The following is a 24,264-nucleotide window of genomic DNA, read 5'->3' on the forward strand; positions in this document are numbered from 1 at the left end:
AAAGTCTAAAATTAATAGCAAATTTAAAATGTTTGTTGTTTAAAACCATATTTTACCTTATTTTTTCGCTCAAATAATGTATCGATATTATTTATGAATATATTTTTATCTAATTAGTAAAAGAATCAGTCTAAAAAGTTAAGATTAGAGTGTGAACGGAACGTTTAAAAGTACCAGAATTTTTATCTTTTTTTACTCATTTTCAACTTTAAGTGTTTAATTCGACGTTTAAATATATTTTAATTGACAAACGGTTATTATTTCTTGGTCTAACAACTATTTAACTATAAAAAACCTATATTGAATCTTTAAAATTGTCACTTTCGAATAATAAGGTTTTTTCCAAGTTTTCCACTGTGCGATAGTTCCTGGAAACAGCCCTAAAAAAACGAGGAAATGTCTTTTGTTTGAAAAAAAATGCGGTCGGGTAATTATGTCAAATATCAAAATGAGAACAAAGCATAAATGTTGTCTGCGAGAAGAAATGGTAATAGGAATAATTGATAACAATGCAGGATATTCAGTTTGTCAGCTTCTTTTTAATTTATTGACACTACTCGTAAGCATTGAAAATATGTTTATTATGTATTCGTAAAATGGATAATGGAGAAGACATGGGCCGCGCGGAGAGCGTTTGAACGCGGAGAAACGTTACAAGTGTAAAGTTTTAAGTAATTTTTTGATGTTGGTTATGCAATAAAATCGAATATTGCTGGCAATAAAAGCGAATATATCTTTTGATTTGGGAAATAAATTCTTTTACAAAAATTGGGATTCAAATGGATAAAATGGTAGTAATAGACTGTTCACATTAGCTGTGTTTTTTTTGGCATTACTATCCGTATCTGCAGTTGGCGTTTACATGGATTACAAAAACAACATGCAGCTGACGATAGGAATAGAAGCTAAACCAAGCTTGGCATAGAATTTTGACGATGTGTATAAAAATAAATTAACGTTTTCCTTTCTCTTGGTTCTAGCATATACATTTTTGTTCAGTGTTGATATTTGGGAAATCCTACTGCGGATAGCTTTGCCAAAAAAACACGCCTATTGTAACCAATTTTTTGGTTCATTTTTGGAAGTAAAGTCGATAACAGAAAATGGTAGAATTCAACATTTCCAATGTGAAAAGGATAATAATGTCGATTCTATCTTATTTGTTTTACCTTAATTAACGGCACCAAATTTCAGTGATGCTGGAATATTGGAATTTCTCCATGTGCCTTGCTGTGCTTTGAAATCATTTTGAATCAAATATCATTTTTGTTCGGTAACAAAAGAAAACTGAACAGTGAAATAAAGTTTTTAATGCTTTTTAGGAGTAATGTTCCTTTCGAAATAATGTTAGCTCAGGTAGCATAGTAATGTTTGAAAATGTTTGATATCGAGTCAGAACAGACAAATCTTTAATAAAAGACAAAGAAAAAAATAACTTGTGTTTCTTTAAATAGAATTAAAATAAATAAGCTCAGTGATGTTTATATTAGCAAAATATAAGGCTATGGCGCAATGACTCTATCATGCTCGATTAAAAGTCATGTTTTTATTGTTTTGATTTAAGTTCTCATTCGTTCTGTGAAATTTAAAAATTAAAATGGATGATTGTTAAGGTGCCTAAATACGCCGCTTATTTTTGTCGGAATAAAGACACTCATGGGTTTCTAATAAATGTAGAAGTATTAATATAAATCGAAGTTTTCGTTTCATATCATTTTAAATAAAATTATGTCTTCTTTTTGATTTCGCACTTTCATACTTTATGTAGGTTAATGTAAATATGTACAGGAACTTTTTTGCCGTGACAACCAACAACGCACGTCCCATTCTTTGGGCCATCAAAAAAACTCGAGTATGTAAAAGTCAAATTTGTTAGTTAAACGCATCGAAGTAGAACGCTTAGCTTTTTTAAGTGGAAGAAGTAGTTAATGTCAATGTCAGGTTGTATGGAGTTTTCAGCCGTTCAATATTTTTCAGCAACATGCAAAGTTAAGCATTAGGGTGTGTCACTTTTTTATGGCCGAAAAAAAGTACTCTAATTTTGCAATGTAATAGTGGTTAAAACTTTTATTAGGGTCTAAGGTTTAATAATATGTAAAAAAAAAATCATAATATCGTTCGTCTTTGGCTTTCTCAAATCGGTTGAAGTTGTTAGGAAAGAAAAACGATTTTATATGAAAAAATGTTTTTTCCTTCGCATATTATTTCCCAGCTTCTTTACTAAGTGTTCAATTCCAACATATATAAGCTTAAAAGTTTTTTCTAATAAAGATATTATATAATAGGTATATTTGTTTCTGTATTCAAACGGCGCAATTAAAAAAAAAAACATATATTTCAAAAATCTCTAAAAATTCAAATTTATTCGATTTCTTCCTATATTTTGAGGGAGCCAAATTTATTAATTAAAATGAAAATTGTAAACGCAGGATTTATTTTTGATAAGTAATGTAACCTTTAAAAGCTATTACATTTGAAAATTCCATACTTTAGCATTTTGACACACCCTATTAAGCATGGAGGCGACGATCTATCAGCGACTTTGAATAGCAAAGTGTGACCTTGGTTTCAATAACAGCTATGGACAAAGAAATAGCACACTTTTGAATTTTCTTCCAAATATTGGATTTATTTGGGACCTTTTAACTTATATATTATTCATAAAATAAATAATTATAAATTATTTCATTTCAATTCAATTTTTAAAAATTATGATTTGTAGAGAATACCCTTTTATCTTGTGGACAAGGAAATATCACACATTCCGAAAATCATAAATATAATCAAATTTTAAGTTAGTAACTTCTTAGTAGACCACGGTTTTTCAAAGTTCCTTGACACCTCTTTGGTAAACTTTCAACTAACGCCTGGTATTCACTTTGTGGAGTACGGTACCACGCTTCTTCGATTCTGGCCCAAAGATCGTTTGAATTTTAGAATTTTGTTTCCCCAAGCTTAACCTTGACATCAATTTATAAATTTTCTATGGGGTTAAGATCGTGAATTTGAGATGGCTTGGTGCAAACATCGATTTTTTGATTTTTTCGTCCGAAAACCTGCTTAACCTTGACATCAATTTATAAATTTTCTTTGGGGTTAAGATCGTGAATTTGAGATGTCTTGGTGCAAACATCGATTTTTTGATTTTTTCGTCCGAAAACCTATCTTGTACTATTTTTGATGCATGTTTGGGTCATTGTCATGTATGAATATCTAATTAACTGGTGAGAAATATGGTACTTTGGTATTCTATTGTAATATTAAGACAAAAGAATTTATCAATTCTGCCATCCACCTAACCAATGGGTCCTTACCATCCCAGGAAAATGCGCCCCAGACCATCATATCCTCCTAATTTCACCGTCTTAAGATAATACTTTGGCTTGTCCTTTTAACATTTAGGGCGATGGACAATCGGTTCCAATGCGGTTAACCTTTATTTCATCACTCCAAAAGACTCTCATTCAAAACTGCATGTTTTTATTCAGATGTTTTTTTAGCTAATGTTAGGCGATTTTCATGTGTCTTTTTATATCATTGGATTTTTCTTGCTTACCCGTCTATACACCTCAGCATCATTAAGCATCCTTCTTAAATGTCTGCTTGACACTTTTTTCGCAAAATTCAAAAATACTTGTTAATTAAATAGTAGAAATAAAATAAATGCATTTTCGTCTACAACTTTTGAACGCGCATTAAAAATTTAACGATTAAACAAATGTGTGCTATTTCTGTGTCCACTAGCAAAAGAGACAGAAGAAGCATTATATTGCTAATGGAAATAAATATAGAAAATAACGGTACTTTGAAGATATTATTGTCTCCATCACTTTATTTCGACAATATACTAAAAGAAAAAAATTATAAAAAGCATTCCTAATATCTAAAACTTAATTGGACACATATTTAATTATAATTTGACTAAACGACTTTTCTTAATTTTTGGAATATTTACAAGCCATAACTTCAAGGGCCTTCTGAAGAACCTTATGCCATTCTGACTTTAATAGTAGGATTCAGATTACTCTTCTACTTGGTATGTGCTGTTGTTCAAACTCAAAAGCTCTAGTTATGTCTAATGATTTCGAGCCTTACAATTTCAAATAACAAGTTGTTTATAATTAAGTATTCTGATTTATAAGATTGCTAAGCACTTTGTGACATCAAAATCTTTAACTTGCCAACTAATAAATTCAATACCAATATTATAATGCTTGCAAAACAATCAGTTTACTTACCTCAACCATCTACAAATACAATTAACTAAAAACGTAACTTATGTACAAACTAATTACATACACAATCAGAAATAATGACCAAAAAAATCTATCTCTAACAGTGACGCAAATATTCGCCCTGTATCCATGCCAATTTGTCTGCTATCAAAGATTTGTCATAAGTAGTTTGGTTATCGCCCCAAACAGTTAGGCTAATCACTTTCATATTCTTTGCTGTTTTTTTTTTTTTGTTTTATCAACCGCCCGCCAGTTAGGCTGCCAGATTTGTTGCTTAAATTTTTAAGTGTATCGCGATAAGTCGTCGAAATCGCTTCGGTAGGGAGAGGGGAGGAGGGTCTTACCGCATAGAATTTCAAAGATAAACAAAAAAACAGACTTACCGCTCAGTTGTTGGTTCGGCACATATCAGCGGTTGCTTCAGTTCGATAACTTGGCCATTTTTCTCTTTCAGTTCGCCATTCTCCATGTAATATTGGACCAACTCCGGCAGGGTTGCAAATTTCTCACCTAAAAGATCAATTCCAAGAAAAAAAAAACCCGTTTAAGTATACCAAAACTGACCAAAGGAACAAGATTTATTAAAACATCAAACTCTACCTCCATAGAGATCAAAAAAATCTCCATTGTTTTGAATTTTGATATGGGTAACCTCTTGTCCACGCCTCACGGAGAGAGTAAATGCTCCCGGATTGGAGGAAGACAATCGAGCTAAAAAGGAACCATCAAATCCTTGTTCCTGAAGCAGTTTTTCTGCTTCTATCCCCGTTATTGTTGGATGGAACCATCTAAATGCAAAAAAATATACGAATAATTAATGAATTTCCATTTCCAATGGCATTTTTTGTCTCTCATTTTCATGTTCCAAGTTGTTCTAAAATGATGGACGGATGTGGGGAATAATTTGTGTATAATGAAAGACACACAACAACGTGTGGGAAAAAGAAATATGGGCGAAAAAAAGCATTTTTTTCAGGCTAGCAAAAAGGGGATACAACATTTTGGGGTGAAACGTCAGGCCAAACCAGCCAGCAGCCAGTAGAATAAAGAAAAAAAAAAAGACTGACCTAATTTTGCATCATGAAACAAAGGCTGTTTGAAAAGTTAGATTTTAGGGTATCTTTGGTGGTTTTTTGGGAGCAGATATAAATGGTAACATGATTGGGAAATAGTTTTGCAAATTTCTTACCTTCTGGATGTCATTTTTTAAATGGATTTGTTGGTTGTAAATATCGATAAATTTCTTCACCTGACACAACTTTTCCCACTTTTGACTTGAGCTTGAGTGGTGTTTGACAACTGCGAGATGGTGGTGTGCAGAAAAGTGACATTTTTTTTGCAAAGCATTCAGTGCGAATTTGTTGAATGTGTTCAGATAATGAATGGGTGCGTTCTCAAATAGTGTGTTTTCACAAGTCGATTTTGTGTGTGATTAAATGCATTCCCAGCAAACGCAGAACTACAGAAAAAACCGGTGAAATATGTACGTAAAAGAAGTACTTCTTTTCCACTGAAAAAAGATAGGAGCTCGGGAAAAAACTCAGTTATATACTTTCTGTATATAAGAATACGTGAAGCAGCTATCTCTTTCTTGCATGCAAGATGAAATTAATTTCCCCTCCATTAATAGTACAAACAAATGTACTTCAAAAGGGCATCAGCGAAGCACTTCTGGAAGTGGTTCTGATGTACATTTTCCAGTACTTTTTTACCTACAGAAAAAATCACTGAAACTTGTACTTTTAAAGTACTTATTTGGAGCACTTTCATTGGTTTATATCCGTACTGCTAAAATCCATAGGTATTTTAATTTCATCTGAAAATAAAAAAATCTTCAAAACAAACAAACAATTCTTTTAAACAACTATTATTTAATATTTTATTGGAAAAACACAAAATAGTTTTTTTTGAAAACAAAATACATAAAAAAAGATCCTTGGGCACCCGACTGTGGCCTGGCCAGTTGAGAAAAATGAAAAAGAAAAAAATACTCTGCAGTCTGCACTTTGGTGGTAGTTTTTGTATCTTGTTTTGATTTTTTTTTCTAAATTCTCAAGGCTGAAGCTGCTGTAAACTCAGTCAATGATGTCTGGAATTGATCGCCACTAAAAGACAGAAAAATCAACAACTTTATAATTTATCAATTTTATAATCAGCATACCTTTACTTTCCAAATCAATTGGTGGTGGTTTTTGTGTCATTTTTTTATGATTTTTTTTTTTTCTAAATGCACAAGGTTGAGGCTGTGCATTTTGATGTTGGAAATGGTGGAATTTATGTGGCGTGTCGAAGAATTTATGCGGTAGATTGTTTTTTTTAGAAAATAGTTTTCACAAATAACACTGAGAAGATTATTTATTTTTTCAAGTTAAATTGTTCTATTTATCTATCAAATGGAGCACAGAAATGTTTTTTTTTCTTAACTAATATGTTGCTGTGGCTATCAAGGTTTCACTAGAAAATATAAAATGCAGGAAAAGTCAAATCAATGGCGCGCCGCCATTACAAAAGAGACAAAACTTTGTGCATTGCATACATGGCACTCTTTTCCTCCCATTTACCAAAGAGTTTATTTTTTTCAGGAGAAACAAAACTACAATATTTTGAGGGGAGAAATTTTGGTAAATAAGGAAACACATGCACCTACAAAGTATAGACTTTGTTGGTGGTTGTAATTTCCCCTAAACTACTGAGGTTTGGTTTGCAGGGTTGGATCCAGAAAAAATGGAATCGGGAAATATTTTTAAATAGACATTTTGTAATGATTTCATTCGATATGGAGCACAAATGCTATACCAGCGGATTATGAATTACTGAAAGAATCTTTTCTTTGAAACGAAAATTTTCGAAGGGACTTTTGCTAAAATTTGAATTCCCTGATGCAAATTCATTCATTCATCGTTCCCCTCTGTTGAGTTTAATTTTTTCAATTATTAAAAGATGAAGATAGGTACATTTGTGTAATTTGTCAACTGACATAAGGGCAAAAACCCATGACATGCGTCGCATTCTTTTTGGACGATTCAACTGACAGCTCGATAGAATACACACGTTCTTATGATATGGGAAACGACAAACGACCCATACACGAGGGAGTTGGCGGAAGCAGTTTATGGATGAGTTCTCAAAAGAAAGTGTGTATTTTAGGTGTGTTTTTTTGTTTATCTATATAGATTTTGTGCAAAAAAACGACATCGAGATTTTTGAAATCAAAACAATTTACGTGTTAAATACAACAAAAACTTTATCTGTATAGATTTTTGAAAAATCCAGATAATTATCCAGATTTTACTTTCTCTCGATAAAAACAGTAGTGCCAAGGTAGTTTAATTGTTGTGTTCATATAGAAATATCTGAAAATATTAACAAAAAAAAAAGCGGAGAAAACGAGGTTTGAAAAAAACTCTCATAGAAAAAAATAATCAAAAATTTGTTTGACATGGTTGCATTGAAATGTTAATATCTCGAGATATACGCAATGCACTTTTCAGATAAAAGTCTTAAATGGATCCTGATAAGATTGTTGAACAGATATGTATATAAAATTACCAAAGTTTTTTCGAAAAATTAGAAATAAAAATAAAAAAGTTTTCACATTTGATTTTAAGAAAATCAAAAAAAATTCAATATGGCTACCTTCAAACGCTTATAACACAAGAACGACGCAACTAAAGTTAATGGTCATGGTCTTAAAATGTAGCTAAGAATATCCAGATCATTTTTGGTTTTTTGTGGAAAAAAAATTTTTTTTGAATCCAACATGGATGCCATATGAAAATTTTTGTTTGCATCCAACATGGATGTAATGGCCTTCCCACTTCGGAGTTAAAATAAAAAAAAAACAAAAGCAACATTTTTGACAGACAGCTGCCAAAGTATATGTACAGTGGTGCCAAATGTTTGCATGGATTTCAAAAATCTCGATGTCGTTTTTTTGCACAAAATCTATATAGATAAACAAAAAAACACAGCTTTTATCGAGCTGTCAGTTAAATCTATCGAGATAACGGATGCGACGGATTCAATGAGTAAGTTCTTTCACAGCACTATTCTTCTTCTTCTGTTTTGTATTTGATTTTTGGTTTTGATATTGAATAATTTAGCTCTGACATTTTTTTTTGACATTTCTGATATTTGAACTGATAAAATTTTTGATTTCATTCATGAATATGCTAGGATGGCCGTGTGCGTAGAGAATAGTGGACTACAACCACCAAGCAGATACGAAGTCCGATTCCTGGGTGTGGTAAAAAAATGATATACTTTTAAAATTATTAATGGAGATACTTAAACCTAATGGAATGTTATATATAATTTCAGATTAAAAGATATAACTCGTGACTTAAAATAAAATCAAAACCAAAAAAAAAAAAAAGAAAATTGTTTTTTGTTTTTGTAGTTGTTTTTTTTTCTATTTCGATAAGACATGTATTAAAGAGCCTTACAAGGTCTTCCGAAGCTATCTGTCAAAACTCAAAGATTCGGTAGAGCTTCAGTAAAGCTTTTTTTAAGCTTCTTATAGACCTTATAATTATATTCTTATAAAGAGTCAAACCCGACAAACAATTTTTGTTCTATAAAGCTTTACAGATGCAATTGTTGCTTCTGTAAAGCATTATAGAAGCAAAATTATTAGTAGGGAACTTATATAACGTTCTCCTCTTTCCAGGCCAAACAACCTTACTAAAGTTAAAAAGAAGCTGAAATGTAGCTTGTGTACCAAACCGTTTTTTCTTCTGAAATCGGTGGTAAAGATAAGGTTTGGCACTGATTCAAGGTCCATATATGACAAAATAGTCAAATCCACGCTTGAAATAAGCAAACACATACATCCTCAAACTACTGAGGTTTGGTTTGCAGGCTAAAAGAAGCTGAACCACGGATTAAATATTTGTACAACTGGCCCTGTAGTTTTTATGAACGCAACCCATCTAACCACTGAATGTATTCATTTTTTATGTATACCTTTTTAAAATTTTACTGAATACTTTCATCAGTATTCTTTCAAGATGACATAACCCAGCTGACATTTCACCACAAAAAAAATCTTCCGGCAGCCAATTTTTCTTATAAACTTTCAATTATAAATAAATTAATCAACAATGAAAAAAGCAAAAATTAATCGCATTACAATTCTTGACAAACTCCACCGAGGGGCAGTTTATGCCTGCGTCGGTGTCACATTGTATGGAACATTTTTACTAGGCCTCCGAGTTCATCGTTTCTTTACCGTTGTTAAACCAGAAAGACAGCGTCAAGAACTCAAGATGATCGAAGAAGGCACACTCGAAAATGTCGACAAAACACCCGAATTAAAATACTAAAAATTGTTTATAAATTATTTTTTATTATTTAGTTTTTTAGCAAATAAATAAAATTTGAATGTTCTACAAGTAAAACTCTTTATTTTGTTTACAACATATTCATAATCATATCTTCGAGATTCTTGCTAGTCAACTGCGACTTTATGTCAGCTGGTGGAGGGGTTGTACTCAGCCAATACTCCGAGGCAGCTATATAAGTTGCCACAGCTGCACCAACCATATAGGCTTTTGTTGTAGAACTTTGGAATATCACACAAGTTGCTATGCACAATCCCAGATAAGTCAAGAATCTCGTCATATTGACATATTGCTCACGCTCTTCCACCGTATTGTCTGTGCATTTTCCCTCGATGAGGGTGTACCCTTCGGCACATCCCTTGCACATATCTGGACCGTCTCCTTCGCAACCCAGACAGGATCTGTCGCACTCCAAGCAACTATAGGAGCCGTCATTGTTCACACAGAACTGTTTGCCTGTGCAAATGTTTTTCTTCACAAGACATTCGTTAATGTCACTGCAGCCATTGGTGGGATCCATTTGCCACCCTGGTTTGCATGAACGGCAACCTTTGGGACCTGCAGAGGTGCACTCATCTTGACCACAAGCATCATGGCAATGAGAACACAATAATTTCGAATCGTCTTTGAAAGCAACATAAAATGACTTTGCGCACTCTCTGCAATCTTCGCCCGTGTAACCGGGATTGCAGGCGCATTTGCCATTGCCTTTGCGAGTGCCAGCTCCTTTGCATTTGCCATTCTTATGACAATCCTGACATTCTTCACAATTTGGACCAAAATGATTCGGAGGACAACAAACTTCCAACTTGTAAATACAAATCAGAGTGAATAAGTCGATGTCCTCATTGGCCAAATGGTTTTTTAATTCATTCGCATTTGTATCTCGATGTTGTAGACATTGATTATGTCCACGATTAACATCTTGGCAAATATTATCATACACAGTCAGGATTTCATCCATGTTTGCATTGGAATTAATACCTTCTCTTGTACTGTATATAGAATTTATGAAAACATTGCAAGCTTTGCAAGGCGGAAGAACTATAGCTTTTAATGAGTCTTGTTCGTCGGATGTAGTTAGAGCACTGTGTGGTAGAAATACAAAACAGATTAGAATGTAAAACTTATCAACTATCATTTTGTGCGGTTTTTTGAAAAACTTTTTTATAAATTTTTGTTTGGGTCAAGACGACAGGAAGTTGTGCAAAATTTTAGGGCGAAGTGGGGATGTGCAAAAAAATCAATAATAACGTTCAGGTGAAAAGATATAAATTAATTAAATAGAGGAATGAAACGGGAAATGAAATACTGTCATCGATTTCAAAGAAAAAAATCAGCTTTATCAGATTGTTGTGTTCCATTGGTTACTCAGATCAATATGTTCATGGTTCGATTGGAATTTTTACCTAGAATTTTAACCAGATTTTTCATGTATGTACTTCTGTTTTCATTAATTATATATAGGTATAGGTAATTTTTTTATGGGGACTTTTCACGAGTCGATTTTTGCCGTGCGGAGAAGCTTTTCGACTCGTGTGAACATAAGTCGCAGGCGACCAAAGTGACAATCCCTATAGAAAAATCGTAGTCGACCGACATATCGTGCGGCTTAAAGGCTTGGCCACACCGGAGGGTATGCGGTAGCGGTACGGGTAGAGGTAACGGTACTTGTATGAAAAAAATTCCAAACTGACATATCAACGTTCAGATGTGGAATTTTTTTCATACAAATATCGTTACCGCTACCCGTACCTCTACCGCATACCCTCCGGTGTGGCCAAGCCTTAAATCGACTCTTGAAATAATCTCATTCGCGCTGTAGTGAAACCAGGCTATAAAACTTTCTATTAAAATAAAATAAAATAAAATAATAATAATAAAATTAGAGAAAGAAAATTATTTTTCGTTTTTGTCGTTGTTTTTTTTTAATTTCGATACGACTTTTGTATTAAAGAGCTTTACAAGCTCTTCCGAAGCTATCGATTGAGCTTCGGTAAAGCTTCGTTTACGCTTTATATAGACTTTATAAGGTCATTCATTGTTATACAGTAGGGGTGTGTCACTTTTGTATTTGGAAAAAAGTACTATAATTTTCAAATGAAATAGTGGTCAAAAGTTGTATTAGGGTCTGAGATTTAATAAAATGTAAAAAAAATTCGTGGCTCGCTCAAATCGGTTGAAGTTGTTAAGAAAAAAACGATTTTATATGAAAAAATATTTTTTTTCCTTATTTCGCAGCTTCTTTACTACTATAGTATTCAATTCCAACAAATATAAGCTTAAAAGTTTTTTCTTGGAATTATCTTTCATGTGAAAGTCTAAAAATATTTAATAAATTTTTTTTGTATCCAAAAGGTGCAATTAAAAAAAAAACAAAAATCTCTAAAAATCCAAATTTCTTCGATTTCTTCTTATATTTTGAGCGAGCCAAAGATATTAATTAAAATGAAAATTGTAAACGCAGAATTAAATTTTGCCAAGCAATGCAACTTTTAAAAGCTATTACATTTGAAAATTCCATACTTTTGCATTTTGACACACCCTATTATACAGGGTTCAACTTGAATAACATTCTCCTTTTTCCATACCCAACTTCATCACTTCAAATAGTAGAAATTTCAGAGTCAGATTAGGTAGTCAATTTCGAAACCAAAAAATTTCCGAGCTAGCTTCTTTTCAATGTCAAAACCCAAACCGTAAGCTTCGTTACCAAGAGATTTGCTGTTGTGATTGTTGGGTTGTTAGTGTGGGACAGCCTTTATTTGGACTTTGCATTCAAATTTTTACTTTTTTCACTTCTACTTTTGTTTTTGAAAAATGTTTGGTTCAAAATTCATAGAAATACAAAAAATTCAATGCAACAAATGAAGTGCAAAGTTTTATTCGTTACTTTAATTCGTTCTACTTTTTAATATTCAATTCGTTACAATTACTCATCTCTAATTGTTTTATTCCATTACATTTCGTTTCAACTTAAAAAAAAAAACCACAACCATCTTCACTTCAATCTGTCAAACATCCCCATCGTTCTTTTTAACAAAAAAATTTCCACGCAAAAAATGTCGGCCCTCAATTTAACCGTGCACGTTCATCCCGTGGTTTTATTTCAAGTTGTTGATGCTTACGAGCGTCGTAATGCTGATTCCCATCGTGTAATTGGTACTCTTTTGGGTAAGATATTAATATTTCCCCCCCACACAAAATACAATACTAAAATCTCTCTCCACCTTCCACGTAGGTTCGGTCGACAAAGGTGTCGTGGAAGTTACTAATTGCTTCTGCGTTCCACACAAAGAACACGATGACCAAGTTGAAGCTGAACTCAGCTATGCCATGGATTTGTACGATCTCAATCGTAAAGTAAACAGCAATGAAAATGTTGTTGGTGAGTAACTTTTAAAACATAACCTCAAAATGCACCTCAAAATGTATCCTAAAACAATAATTGCTTGCTGACAGGTTGGTGGGCCACTGGCAACGATGTGACCAATCACAGTTCTGTCATTCACGAATACTACGCTCGTGAGTGCAACAATCCAGTTCACTTGACCGTCGACACATCTTTAACTGGCGGCAGAATGGGTTTGAAAGCCTACGTTTGCATTCAATTGGGAGTTCCTGGAGGAAAGTCCGGTTGTATGTTCACTCCCATCAATGTTGAGGTACAGTGCTATGAGCCAGAAGTTTTCGGTTTGAAACTGCTTCAAAAGACAATCAGTGTGTCGAGTCCAAATCGTCCAAAGACTGTCTCTCCAATGCTCGACTTGGCTCAGATCTCTGAAGCTTCTACTAAGTTGCAAGGGCTTTTGGATCTTATCTTGAAGTATGTGGAAGATGTGATTGCACGTAAGCAGTTACCCGACAATGCTGTTGGACGATCGTTGTTGGATTTGATTCATTCCGTGCCAAATATGAGCCACGAACAGTTTACCCAGATGTTTAATGCTAATATCAGGGATTTGTTGATGGTGGTTACTTTGTCGCAATTGATCAAGACACAATTGCAACTCAACGAGAAACTTACTTTTTTGCCTACCAACTAAGATTGAACAAAATTTTTATGTAAGAAAAAAATAATAACGGGTAAGCATTTAGTTGAGAGAAAATAAACGTTTGAGTACTTCTGTAATTTGATTTCAATATTTTACTGACAAAAAAAAAAAAAAAATGCATTTATTTATTTTTCTGAGTATTAGCAAAGAAAATCCTTTACTTTCTGCCCTATTCTGCTATTCGATTCATGTGAATCGAAGGATTTCCTTCCTTAATCACTTCAAATTGACTTTGAAAAACTTCTAACTTTTGATAGCAAAGTTTTGTTCCCGTCTGTTTTAGAAACTATGAACAAAAAACAATAATTGTTTAAATTTAGTTTTAATCGCCTTTTAAACGCTTCTTATTATAGACTTACACGTGAATCGAATAGCAGAATAGGGCTGTTTAACTGAATTAGAGCCGTTTGCTGAATCGAAACTAAAGCATTTATGTTGAACATAAATCCTTATGTGACAGTTTACGCAGAGGAAAAAGTAGTGATTAAGGGCAACATAACGTCGGCTTAGATTGCAAAACTGCTAACTCCATTAAAGTAAATTTTACAAGAGAGAGAAAAAACTTCTCAAAATGGTTTTTATCAATTTATAAGAAAAATCCAAAAATGCAATTTTGTGTGTTGAGTAGTGCTCTTCATTTCTATACGAAAGCAGATTCAAATAAAATGCACGACTGGGGTCGCACGTACTTGCTCTTGCAGTTTAAAACCCTTTTATGTTAGTTTACTTGTAGATTTTAAGAGCTGCCTCTATATAAAATTAAAGAAATTTTGTTGATGTTGGGGAAGAGCCGACATTAAGGGCAAAATTTTGTTAAATGAAAAATAAAAGGTTTTTTTATTTAACTTTTTTTGAAAAAAAAAAAAAATAAAGATGCAGTTTTATTGCAATTATTGCTTTGAATATTACGTTTGTAAAGTTTAATCAAAATCGTTAGAGCCATTTTCGAGTTATTTGGTATAATTTGAAAAATTTGTATGGGAGGTACGTTTTTTTTTGACTTTTTTGAGAAAAACTAAAAATGCAGTTTTGTAGCAATCGCTTTGAATATTACGTCTGCAAAGTTTAATCAAAATCGTTAGAGCCGTTTTCGAGTTATTTGGTTTGAATTGAAAAATTTGTATGGGAGGTACACTTTCTAAGCGAGATATAAAAAAAACCAACTTTCAAAATTCCATAAAAATCATCTGTACCAAATTTGAAGAAAATCCGTTCACCCGTTTAGGCTGTGGAAATGTGTACAGATGGACGCACAACCGCACAGACGTACAGACGCACGGACGGAATTGCGAGACCCACTTTTTTTGGAATTGGAATTCTCCATCATCGTAAAAAAACCTGGGGTCGAATTACGGCATACGATTACGATCATACGTTAACGTTTTGACTATTTCTCTCTCTATTTAATTATTAGAAAACGATAGGGACACATAGCAACCATTCGTTAACGAACGTATGCCGTAGTTCGACCCCTGATTGATTAAAACCTCAAATTTTTTTTCGACACGAAACCAATACTTGCCCTATAGTCTATAGAGCAAGTAAAAAAGTAGTAGTTTCGTATCTTTTTAGTATTTTTGTAAGTTAGCAGGTTTTCTTCTGTTAGCAATGCAGAAAATATTGGATTTGTTATGAATTGTTTGCCAACCCAAAAACGGGGTAATTCAGGAGGAATGTGCCAAGAAAATATTCATAGAGGAGTAGGAAGGGGGGGGGGGGGGTTGGTATTTCCCAGTCCTATAGACAGGACGGCCAATTTTCTAAAAAATTGACTTAACTTGGAAATAAATAATAAATATTACAAATCAGCTGTTACACCTACTATAAAGTGGTGTACCTTTTTTTTATCCAAAAGCCTCGTCTATTTTCTTGTTTAAAGCTGTTTTATGTAATAGTTTTTGAAAAATTAATTTTCAAAATCAAAATTTGGAAAATAAAATAAAAAAAAAAATTAATGCAAAACGTTAATTCCCTTCGAAAAAAGAAGGCTTTTTTCATCATCTCTCTCAGCCTCATGTTAACTTCAGGTGATTTGAATGTAGTTGTTCTTACATATTATGAGAATAAGTATTTTTATTTTTTATTTATTAATGAACTTACTGTTGATTTAAGAAGTTTTGATGGAGTTAGCAGGAATTCTTTGGTAATAATGGAGTTAGCTGTTTTACTCATCACGCAATTTGGCTGACTTATAAGTGGAGTTGAACGAAAATTTTGATGTCAGACGATGCGCCTTCCTTAGACCTTTCAAACTGCATACCTAGCTCAATTTTGCCCAAAAGTGGAGTTAGCAGGTTTACACTCTAGGCCGACGATAAATTATTTAAGTTTCGATTCAGCAAATGGCCCTTAGATCCTCTCCAAGTTGTGAAAATCATCATATAATTAAACGGCGAGCATAGTTTTTGTGGTACAAATTACCGGGTCCCCAAAAACCGAAGGGGCATAAATTATACACGGAACGAAAGAGAATGACGCGTAGATGTGCAGAATCACATTTTTTTTTACTTTTTATTAACCGAAATAACGAAATTAAACAAATTAAAATTCGATACAAAATAAAAAAAAAAAAAAAAACAAAAACAACTGGAATTCTATTGGAAAATTTCCAATCGACTGGAATGAAATGTCATTCATGACTGAATGAATGAATGAAAGCATTCAGCGAAAATCAAAAAACATTAAGGTGGGTTCACATTGGTGCGTTGTTTTAAGATCACATGTAAACTATGGTTAACTTTCATTGTTTTAGTTATCTAAGTTTAGAAGTAAGATGTTTGTCAAGCCTCTTGAGGCTTAATGTAATAGCTGACTTTGACAGTTCCTTTACCATTTTACCAAGTTTTCACTTCTAGACGTTTACATTTTTGAATAAAAGTCACTAATATTTTATCGCCGCATGGCAAAGCGTTTTTCTTATGAGGTTCAGGGAAAACTAACAAAAACGTCTTTTTTCTTCCTTATACCTTCCAGCAGAAAGCTTATTTTTTCGTTTGAAAAACAATTTTTGTAGTTTTTTTCAAAAACAAATGGAGTTTGAAAGAAATAAATTTTTTTAACTTTTGTAAATTTCCCACTTTTTCACCTTTTAGGTCATTGTTAAGCCTTAAGGCTTTAAAAGTATAACTACAACGGCAACTTTTTGCGAAAAGTCAAAAAGTGATAGATTTCAAACTCATTTTATGACAGTTTTTACGACGACAAAATAAAAAATAATGATGCAAAAAGCTTATTTTTTGGTTTCCAAAAAAATTTTTGGTAGTTTTTTCCAAAAATTTTTACAAAAACAAATATTGCTAGAATTTAATTTTGTAAATTTCCCACTTTTTCACTTTTTAGGTCATGGTAGTTATGGCTTTAACATGAAAAAAACGTTGTTGCGCGAAGTTGTTGTGAACGCACCTTTAATAAATGTGAACCTATCTTTAATCATTAATAAGTATCTGAACGCATTCATTAAAATTTTAATGGAAACCTTACCACAAATATCATTCCAAACTGGAAGTGCGATAAATAACTTTGTATATATATTTCTATAGTACTATCATGGAACGGAATCTGGTATTCTTTCATGTCGCCACTTTTTTGAGGTGGCGCTAGTGAAAAATTTTGTGGAGAGTTAAAATTGACAGCTAAAGAGAGAAAGAGAGAATGAGATTTTATTTTTCGACAACATTTGTGGCAGTGAAGAGATGAACACGAATTTATTTTTGCATTTTAAAAAAAGGGGAAATTAAGAACACGTAATCAAAAAATATGGGAAAAAAACTCAATACATTCACAATCTACGTTTGGTAAAATGGTTGAACGGTAAAATGAATTTATTTTTATTTTTCTGTGTGGAACTTTTGATTTGGGATTTGAAGGCTAGCCTTGAAGGTTGCAATGTATGTGTATGTATGTAGTAGTTTAGTTTTCTTAAAGTAATGAATTTTTTGGGTAAAAGGAGCAGAAGTCTTTAATTGTGTATTCATTTTAGTGCAATTGCAATTTCACTAACATTTTAAAGGGGTGTTCACATTAACAATGAAATTGTATTAGCGCAACGTAAATACCTACAATTTCAGTTAAAGCAATCATTTTTTTAAAGTCTGATAATAATGTTGATTTTATTTGAGACACAAATGCCACAGCATTAATTTACACTGAACGATTAATAAAAATTTACAAAAGTGAATAAAATATTCAATTTTAAAAGTATTTTTGGGCAAAAAGTTGAATTATTGCTCATCGATAAGTGAACAATTTGTGCAATTTGTGTTTTAAAAAACTAAATTGAAAAATTCCTGATAAATGAATGTACCTAGATATTTTGTAAAGAATTAGGATTTTTAACGAACTAGTTTTATTTTTTATGGGATAAAATGAATTTTATAGGTATTCATTGAAATTTTGTTGTCCTATTGTAATAAAGTTACATAACAATCGGAAAGTCAACATTTTTTTTAACATAACAAAAATTTAACTGACCAGAATCGAAACTTTCTGCATCATTTTTGCAATTCTTCAATTTAAATAGTTTTGAAACATTTAACTTAGTTTAAAAATAAATCAACTTTTTTTGGTATAGCGTATTCTTTTCCACATCACCCAGATAGTGTTGCCGAAACATCCAAATATTGACTACAGTGTTGAAGTTTTTTTAGTAGGTATCAATATTAAGTATCGAAATAACGATGTATATAAATAACGATGTTTTGACAACACTACACAGAGGGGTAGAATACCAGATGCGTTTTTTTTATCGAGGTTTCCCCAGTAGGCCTAGTCCTCGTTTTATTGCAATAAAATAAATAAATAAATAAATTTTGTCAAGGACTAGAAAGGTATATATATAATATATCACATGCATTACTTCATTTTTGGTATGTGTATGAAAAAAAATAAATAAATAATATAAAAAGTAAATATGGTGTTTTTTTTACAGAGGTATCCCCAGTCGACCTAGTCCTCATATCATTGTTACTTAATAAATAAACATAAATAATATAAAAGGTAAATATGGTGTTTTTTTTATCGAGGTATCCCCAGTCGACCTAGTCCTCATTTCATTATGACTTAAAAAATAAATAATAAATAATATAAAAAGTAAATATGGTGTTTTTTTTACCGAGGTATCCCCAGTCGACCTAGTCCTCATTTGATTCTTACTTAGTAAATAGTTAATAAATGAATAAATAAATATTTTCAAGAAGTAGAAACATATGAATGTACGAGTGTATTGAACATGCATTAATTAATTTTTTTGTTTTTTTTTTTTGTTTTTTTTTTGTTTTTTTTTTTGTTTTTTTTTTTTGTTTTTTTTTGTTTTTTTTTTTTTTAATTAGTTTGTAGCTAAAATGGAAATAAAGACTAAATTTAAGATCAAATAAATATTTTATTTATTATTTATATTTCTTTTAACAGTATAATTTATAAAACAACAATATTAAACATTAATATAAAAATTTAACTGGCTTTTTCCCCGTGCCTTTGAATTCTAAATTGTTTTTTCTTAAAGTAAATATTATAAGTCCAATAAGTATAAATCTTGATATTAATTCTTGATGCGGTGGCTTATTTTCCTCTGGATTCTCGATCGCTTCTTTGCAGCTTGGTAGATATCTTTTAATGCGGTTGAGGATGGTTGGATTCCAGGTTTGAACTAATTTATCCTTAAATATGTTCACCTTTGCTTCATTTTCAAAAATAGTTTGTACTTGGTTTACAGTTTCTTCGAAAAGTATCGAAGGAACTGTAAGGTTTCCAAACTTTGACGATGGAGCAATAGTCGCGTATGCTCTTAGCTCAAGAAGAAAAGTTTCTCTTCTCTCCTGGTCTACTTGGTCTTTCATGTACTGATTGCATTTTTCACAGCTTTCGAGTTTCTTTTTTAATTTTGTTGCAGCAAATCCAGCATAATATAACTTACCTGCATTCTGCAGTTTTTCTGAGCAAGTGAAGGCATCGATTGCGCTATAATTATGTTCCGACTGCACCTGAGATTTTCTAAGTCCGAAGTCAATTATGCCACTGTCCAAGTTGATGAGGTTATTTATATAGCTGGTGTCGTCATCCACATCCATATTCATATTATTATCGTCTACATCCATTTTGTCCGCATCGTTATCATTATCATCATTCCCATCATCCTCATCATCTTCGTCCATATTGAACTCTGCTTGAATTACAAGTTTTTTTCCCAAAACTAAATTCGATACTCCGTCTTGAATGACAAAATCCATTTCCTTCCGTTCTTCAGCTAATTTTTTGTCTATCTCTTCAAAATCAACTCCCTTGAGAAGTGTTTCCGCTGCAGCATCGTCGTACCCCGAATGTGCAGCCGAGCACATGTTTTGAAATATAATTTGCTTGAGGTTTCTTATGAACCTCCAAGCAGAGGGGTTTTTCTCGTAGGATCCTCTATTGGACCGCACCATCGAAAATAAATTTTCCGCCACATCAGTATTGAGGTGAGCAAGTAAAAGATACTTCTGGTTGTTGTCTCTCTGTTTTTGGTATGTCCACATCTGCTCTATCCCCATCAGTGTTTGCTCCCCCTCGTCGGGTCTCCACCTTGTTGTTGGTGAGGGGGCTTACACTCGAACCTTAAGCAGGCTAGTTTTCCCAGCTACCAGCTAAGGTTTGAGCAAACTAAGAGAGGCCCACCCCTATGAATATATGGAAGAATTAACTAAATGAATACAACCATAGCGGGGATATACGCTAAACGGTCGGTAGAAGTCACGGCTGCCGGCTTAGGCTTTGCCTCGCGGTCTCAATACCGAGAGGAGGAGTCGCCAGTGACAACATATTTTCATATTAACTTTTACTTTTTATCTCACCTGCTTATATTTCTAAATCTTTTTCTTTTATCTTTTTCTTTTTTCCCTTTTTGTTTTCTTTTCTTTTCTTTCTCTTTATTTTCCTTTAGAACTGAAACATATAAGCAGAGTAACGAATTTTTTATTGATACCAAAATGGAAAAAGCAACGAAACTTCAGCTAACTGAGGAAGAGGAGAATTTACTTCTCGATCCGTTCGCAAATCTGGACATGGAGGACGGAGCCAGCGCGATAGACGTCGATGATAGTGCCAGCATGATATCATCCGTTGCGAGCTCCAACTTCTCGAACTCGTCAAGGCGGAGTAGAATCTCTACCTGTAAGAGAACAATCCGGAGGTTAGGAAAGCTGGACTGGGGCCAGATGTCCGAGGAAGATAGAATGAGGCTGCACAATGCTCGTGCCTTCATGGACAGGGAGGGCTTGGGAAAAGCTAGACTTTCACCAAACCCCCCCTCTTCAAAAGGTCCGAGTATTAAGACCGTGATGGGACCACCTGCTCCCCTTGTTCCAAAACAAGGGAACGGGGACATCCCATCTACGTCAGGTGCTATCGCCTCGACAGCAGATGAGCAATCGTCTGGAAGGGAGAAAACGGACCTGATCGTGAGGACACACGTCGTTGCGTCTGACAGCTCATCAGCCAAAAAAGTCGTATCGTCTGGCGGTGCGAGTGTTAAAGCAGATGAGAAAGGCACAAATGGTGAGGGGACGGATAAGATGGGGTGCAAGGATAACTTGGTGGGCCTTAGCCCACAGGTTACCCAAAACACCACCATCAAATCTGTAACCGAGGGGACGGGTTTAATGGGGTGCATGGATAACTTGGTGGGCCGTAGCCCACAGGTTACCCAAATCACCACCATCAGATCTGTAACCGAGGGGACGGGTAAGATGAGGTGCAAGGATAACTTGGTGGGCCGTAGCCCACAGGTTACCCAAAACACCACCATCAAATCTGTAAACGTAAACCGTAACCTTTCTTCTGCCAAATCAGGCCTACCGCCTGGTGGTACGACTGGTAAAGTTGGTGAGTTAGACAATAATGTCGAGGGAAAAGGTAAGGTGGGGTGCGAAGCTAACTTGGTGGGCCGTAGCCCACAAGATAACCGAAACACTACCACCGAACCCGATCCCGCAAACCAATCGATCAATTCGACGTTCCAGAGCCTAGCTACGGTCATACACAAAAAGACCAGGGCTAGAGCATTAGATGAGAATGAGATTCGTCGCCGTCAGAATCGTAACGCTGAGAGGATTGTCCGTCGCTTTGCCAAAAGGTCTCCCGAGTCCCTTACGGCAAAAGAGCGAGTAGCACTGGACAAATCAAATCAACGTTTACGTGCAGCGGCAGAACAGAGAACTGCGGGCACTCCTAGCACCTCCAAAAGAGCTAGGAACGATGCCAATTCACCCACCAGCTCTTCGCCTAATAAGACGAAGAAGAAGCGCAGAACCTCTCAGGTTAGCGTAAAAGGCCACCATGTCGCCATAGCCGATTATGGTAAGCCTTCACGCAAACTGACTGAAGACGAATGGCATCTCCTTGAACTAAGGATCCTGGAGCAAGTCAATGAGGCTATCGTCAAGAGCTGGACGGTTCCACTCTTCGGTAACCTTAAGACTGTCCATGGTTTCAAAGTGATGCATTGTGAGAATGATATGACTCTCGAATGGCTTCGGGAGTTCATACAAAAAACGTCAGCTCCATGGCAAGGCGCCGAATTGCGTCTGATCGACGTAAAGGAGATAAAAGATCTCAACAGACCTCTTGGAAGGCTGTTAGTCAAAGGCCCGACCCTTCCCAACGAACGACTTGAGAGATACATCCTATCTTTGAATAGTGATCTCTTGAGCAGAGAGTGGGAAGTGGTCAAGAATGAAAGAACGGATGATGGCACCGAAGTGGTGGTAAGATTGAGCCACAAATCTTTACCACTCCTGAGGAAGGCTGACTTCAAGATACGCGTTGGAATCACTAGGTGCAAACTTAGGTTGATTCGCAACGATAGAAAACAGGTTAGTAAAGCGATGAACTTAAACTTTATTATTTAAATGGAATTGAAAATTTTACAAATCAATCTTCATCATAGTAAAGCCGCAACCGCTAACCTTGTCTACCTCATGGAGAGTAGACAATACGACGTAGCCCTGATACAGGAACCCTGGGTTGTAAGAGGGAATATCAAGGGTCTACAATCTAAAGAACTACAGCTGTACAAGTCTAATCTTGACAGTCAAAATAGTAACCCTAGAACATGCATAGTAGCTAAGAAACAGTTTAATCTTTTTCTTCTAACTACTTACAGCAACACTGACCAGACCACGGTAAGATTGGAGCGAGATGGGCTCCCAATGCTCATCCTCTCGTCTACTTATATGCCGTATGACGGTACAGAAGGACCACCAGCAGATATCACTGAAACGTTGGTATCTTTTGCAAGTAAGAATAAATTTGATATTATTTTAGGTTGTGATTCTAACTCACACCATATGCAATGGGGTAGCACTGATACTAATACCAGGGGCGAGTCCCTTTTTGAATTTATTATCGAGAAAAACTTGCTCGTAGCTAATAGAGGCAACACCCCAACTTTTGTTACTAAAACACGGGAAGAAGTTCTTGATATCACCTTGACGAGTAATTCAGATACTTGCCAATTAGAACAATGGAAGGTTTTAGATGAAATCTCTTTTTCCGACCATCGCTTAATAGAATTCTACGTCCCTGATGCTGCCCGGCACATTAAACCTTTTAGGAATAATAGGCGTACCGATTGGCATGTCTTCAATAGGGAATTAGTAAAAAACATTAGTCACTTAAACATTGACAATAACCTAGACACAAATAGTCTTGATAAACTGACAGAGGAATTCACAGGAATTCTACGCGGTGCATTGGACAAAAGCTGTCCTCTCATTGCCGCTGCGAAGAAAAACAGTAAACCACCCTGGTGGACTGTTGAGCTCACTACCATAAGAAAAGAAACAAGAAAACTGTTCAACCTTGCTAAACGCACTAGAACAGAAAGTGACTGGGAATCTTATAAAACCAGTCAGAGAAAGTTCAAGACAGAAACTCAACGAGCCAAACGTAGCTCTTGGAGAAACTTCTGTAGTACTATCGAATGTACTAACCATTCGGCGAGACTAAGGAGAATTCTCTCCAAGACGAATACTTCTATAGGGTCCCTAAAGGGGCCTGATAATCGATGGACAGAATCCTGTCAAGACAGTCTTAAACTCCTGGTGGAAGCCCACTTCCCAGGTTGTAACTCTGAATTGGACAATGATTCCACAAACTCTTTGCACTCAATATGTGAAATTCCTAGAGAAATTATTACGAAAGAAAAGTTGATCTGGGCCATCAACTCCTTCTCTCCTTATAAATCTCCAGGCCTAGACGGCGTCTTCCCTTTGATGCTGCAAAAAAGTAGTGAATTCATTATTCCTTACCTGATCACAATATTCCAAAATAGCCTACAATTGGGGTATGTCCCTAAAATATGGCGTGAAGTCAAAGTTGTCTTTATACCAAAAGCTGGTAAATCCAGTTACACAGAACCCAAAGATTTCAGACCTATCAGTCTAACTTCTTTTACACTCAAAACACTTGAAAGGTTAATCGATATACATATCCGCAGTTATTTAATACCGGAGACTATATCACCCTTTCAGCATGCATACACAAAAGGTAGAAGTGTAGAGACAGCTTTACACTGTGCAGTCAGAACAATAGAAAAGTCGCTTGCGGTTAAAGAATACACCCTGGCTTCATTTCTAGATATCGAAGGAGCATTCAATAATG

At 34.5% G+C, this 24,264-nt stretch overlaps 4 protein-coding genes across 5 annotated transcripts in view; 2 read left to right on the forward strand and 2 right to left on the reverse strand.

The window, feature by feature from the left end:
- Positions 1-5,546, reverse strand: part of LOC129918807 (tyrosine-protein phosphatase corkscrew) — a 38,743-nt gene extending 33,197 nt beyond the window's left edge. For both annotated transcript variants that reach the window (XM_055999544.1, XM_055999542.1), the window contains exons 1-3: positions 5,425-5,546; positions 4,836-5,023; positions 4,619-4,745 (exon numbers count right to left, since the gene is read on the reverse strand). In XM_055999544.1, coding sequence (XP_055855519.1) covers positions 4,619-4,745; positions 4,836-5,023; positions 5,425-5,438 — 329 coding nt within the window. In that variant the 5' untranslated portion in view covers positions 5,439-5,546. The remainder of the gene's footprint in view (positions 1-4,618; positions 4,746-4,835; positions 5,024-5,424) is intronic.
- Positions 5,547-9,316: 3,770 nt separating this feature from the next.
- On the forward strand, positions 9,317-9,634 carry LOC129918816 (uncharacterized). Its single transcript, XM_055999557.1, has one exon. The coding sequence runs from the start codon at positions 9,338-9,340 to the stop codon at positions 9,557-9,559; it is 222 nt and encodes a 73-aa protein (XP_055855532.1). The 5' UTR covers positions 9,317-9,337; the 3' UTR covers positions 9,560-9,634.
- On the reverse strand, positions 9,619-10,822 carry LOC129918812 (cysteine-rich with EGF-like domain protein 2). The gene has a single exon (XM_055999553.1). The coding sequence runs from the start codon at positions 10,716-10,718 to the stop codon at positions 9,648-9,650; it is 1,071 nt and encodes a 356-aa protein (XP_055855528.1). The 5' UTR covers positions 10,719-10,822; the 3' UTR covers positions 9,619-9,647.
- Positions 10,823-12,586: 1,764 nt separating this feature from the next.
- LOC129918814 (eukaryotic translation initiation factor 3 subunit F-1) lies at positions 12,587-13,709 on the forward strand. The gene is made up of 3 exons (XM_055999556.1): positions 12,587-12,751; positions 12,819-12,965; positions 13,040-13,709. The coding sequence occupies exons 1-3, from the start codon at positions 12,640-12,642 to the stop codon at positions 13,621-13,623; spliced, it is 843 nt and encodes a 280-aa protein (XP_055855531.1). The 5' UTR covers positions 12,587-12,639; the 3' UTR covers positions 13,624-13,709.
- The last annotated feature ends 10,555 nt before the right edge of the window (positions 13,710-24,264 follow it).

The sequence above is a fragment of the Episyrphus balteatus genome, chromosome 4 (assembly GCF_945859705.1).
Source record: "Episyrphus balteatus chromosome 4, idEpiBalt1.1, whole genome shotgun sequence".
Classification (NCBI taxonomy): Eukaryota; Metazoa; Arthropoda; class Insecta; order Diptera; family Syrphidae; genus Episyrphus; species Episyrphus balteatus.

Bases quoted from the DNA above. Each gene is read 5' to 3' on its own strand.
- LOC129918816 (XM_055999557.1), top strand. From the start codon at position 9,338: ATGAAAAAAGCAAAAATTAATCGCATTACAATTCTTGACAAACTCCAC.
- LOC129918812 (XM_055999553.1), bottom strand. From the start codon at position 10,718: ATGATAGTTGATAAGTTTTACATTCTAATCTGTTTTGTATTTCTACCA.
- LOC129918814 (XM_055999556.1), top strand. From the start codon at position 12,640: ATGTCGGCCCTCAATTTAACCGTGCACGTTCATCCCGTGGTTTTATTT. The intron at 12,752-12,818 runs GTAAGATATTAA...CCTTCCACGTAG, and splicing joins TGTAATTGGTACTCTTTTGG to GTTCGGTCGACAAAGGTGTC. The intron at 12,966-13,039 runs GTGAGTAACTTT...GCTTGCTGACAG, and splicing joins CAGCAATGAAAATGTTGTTG to GTTGGTGGGCCACTGGCAAC.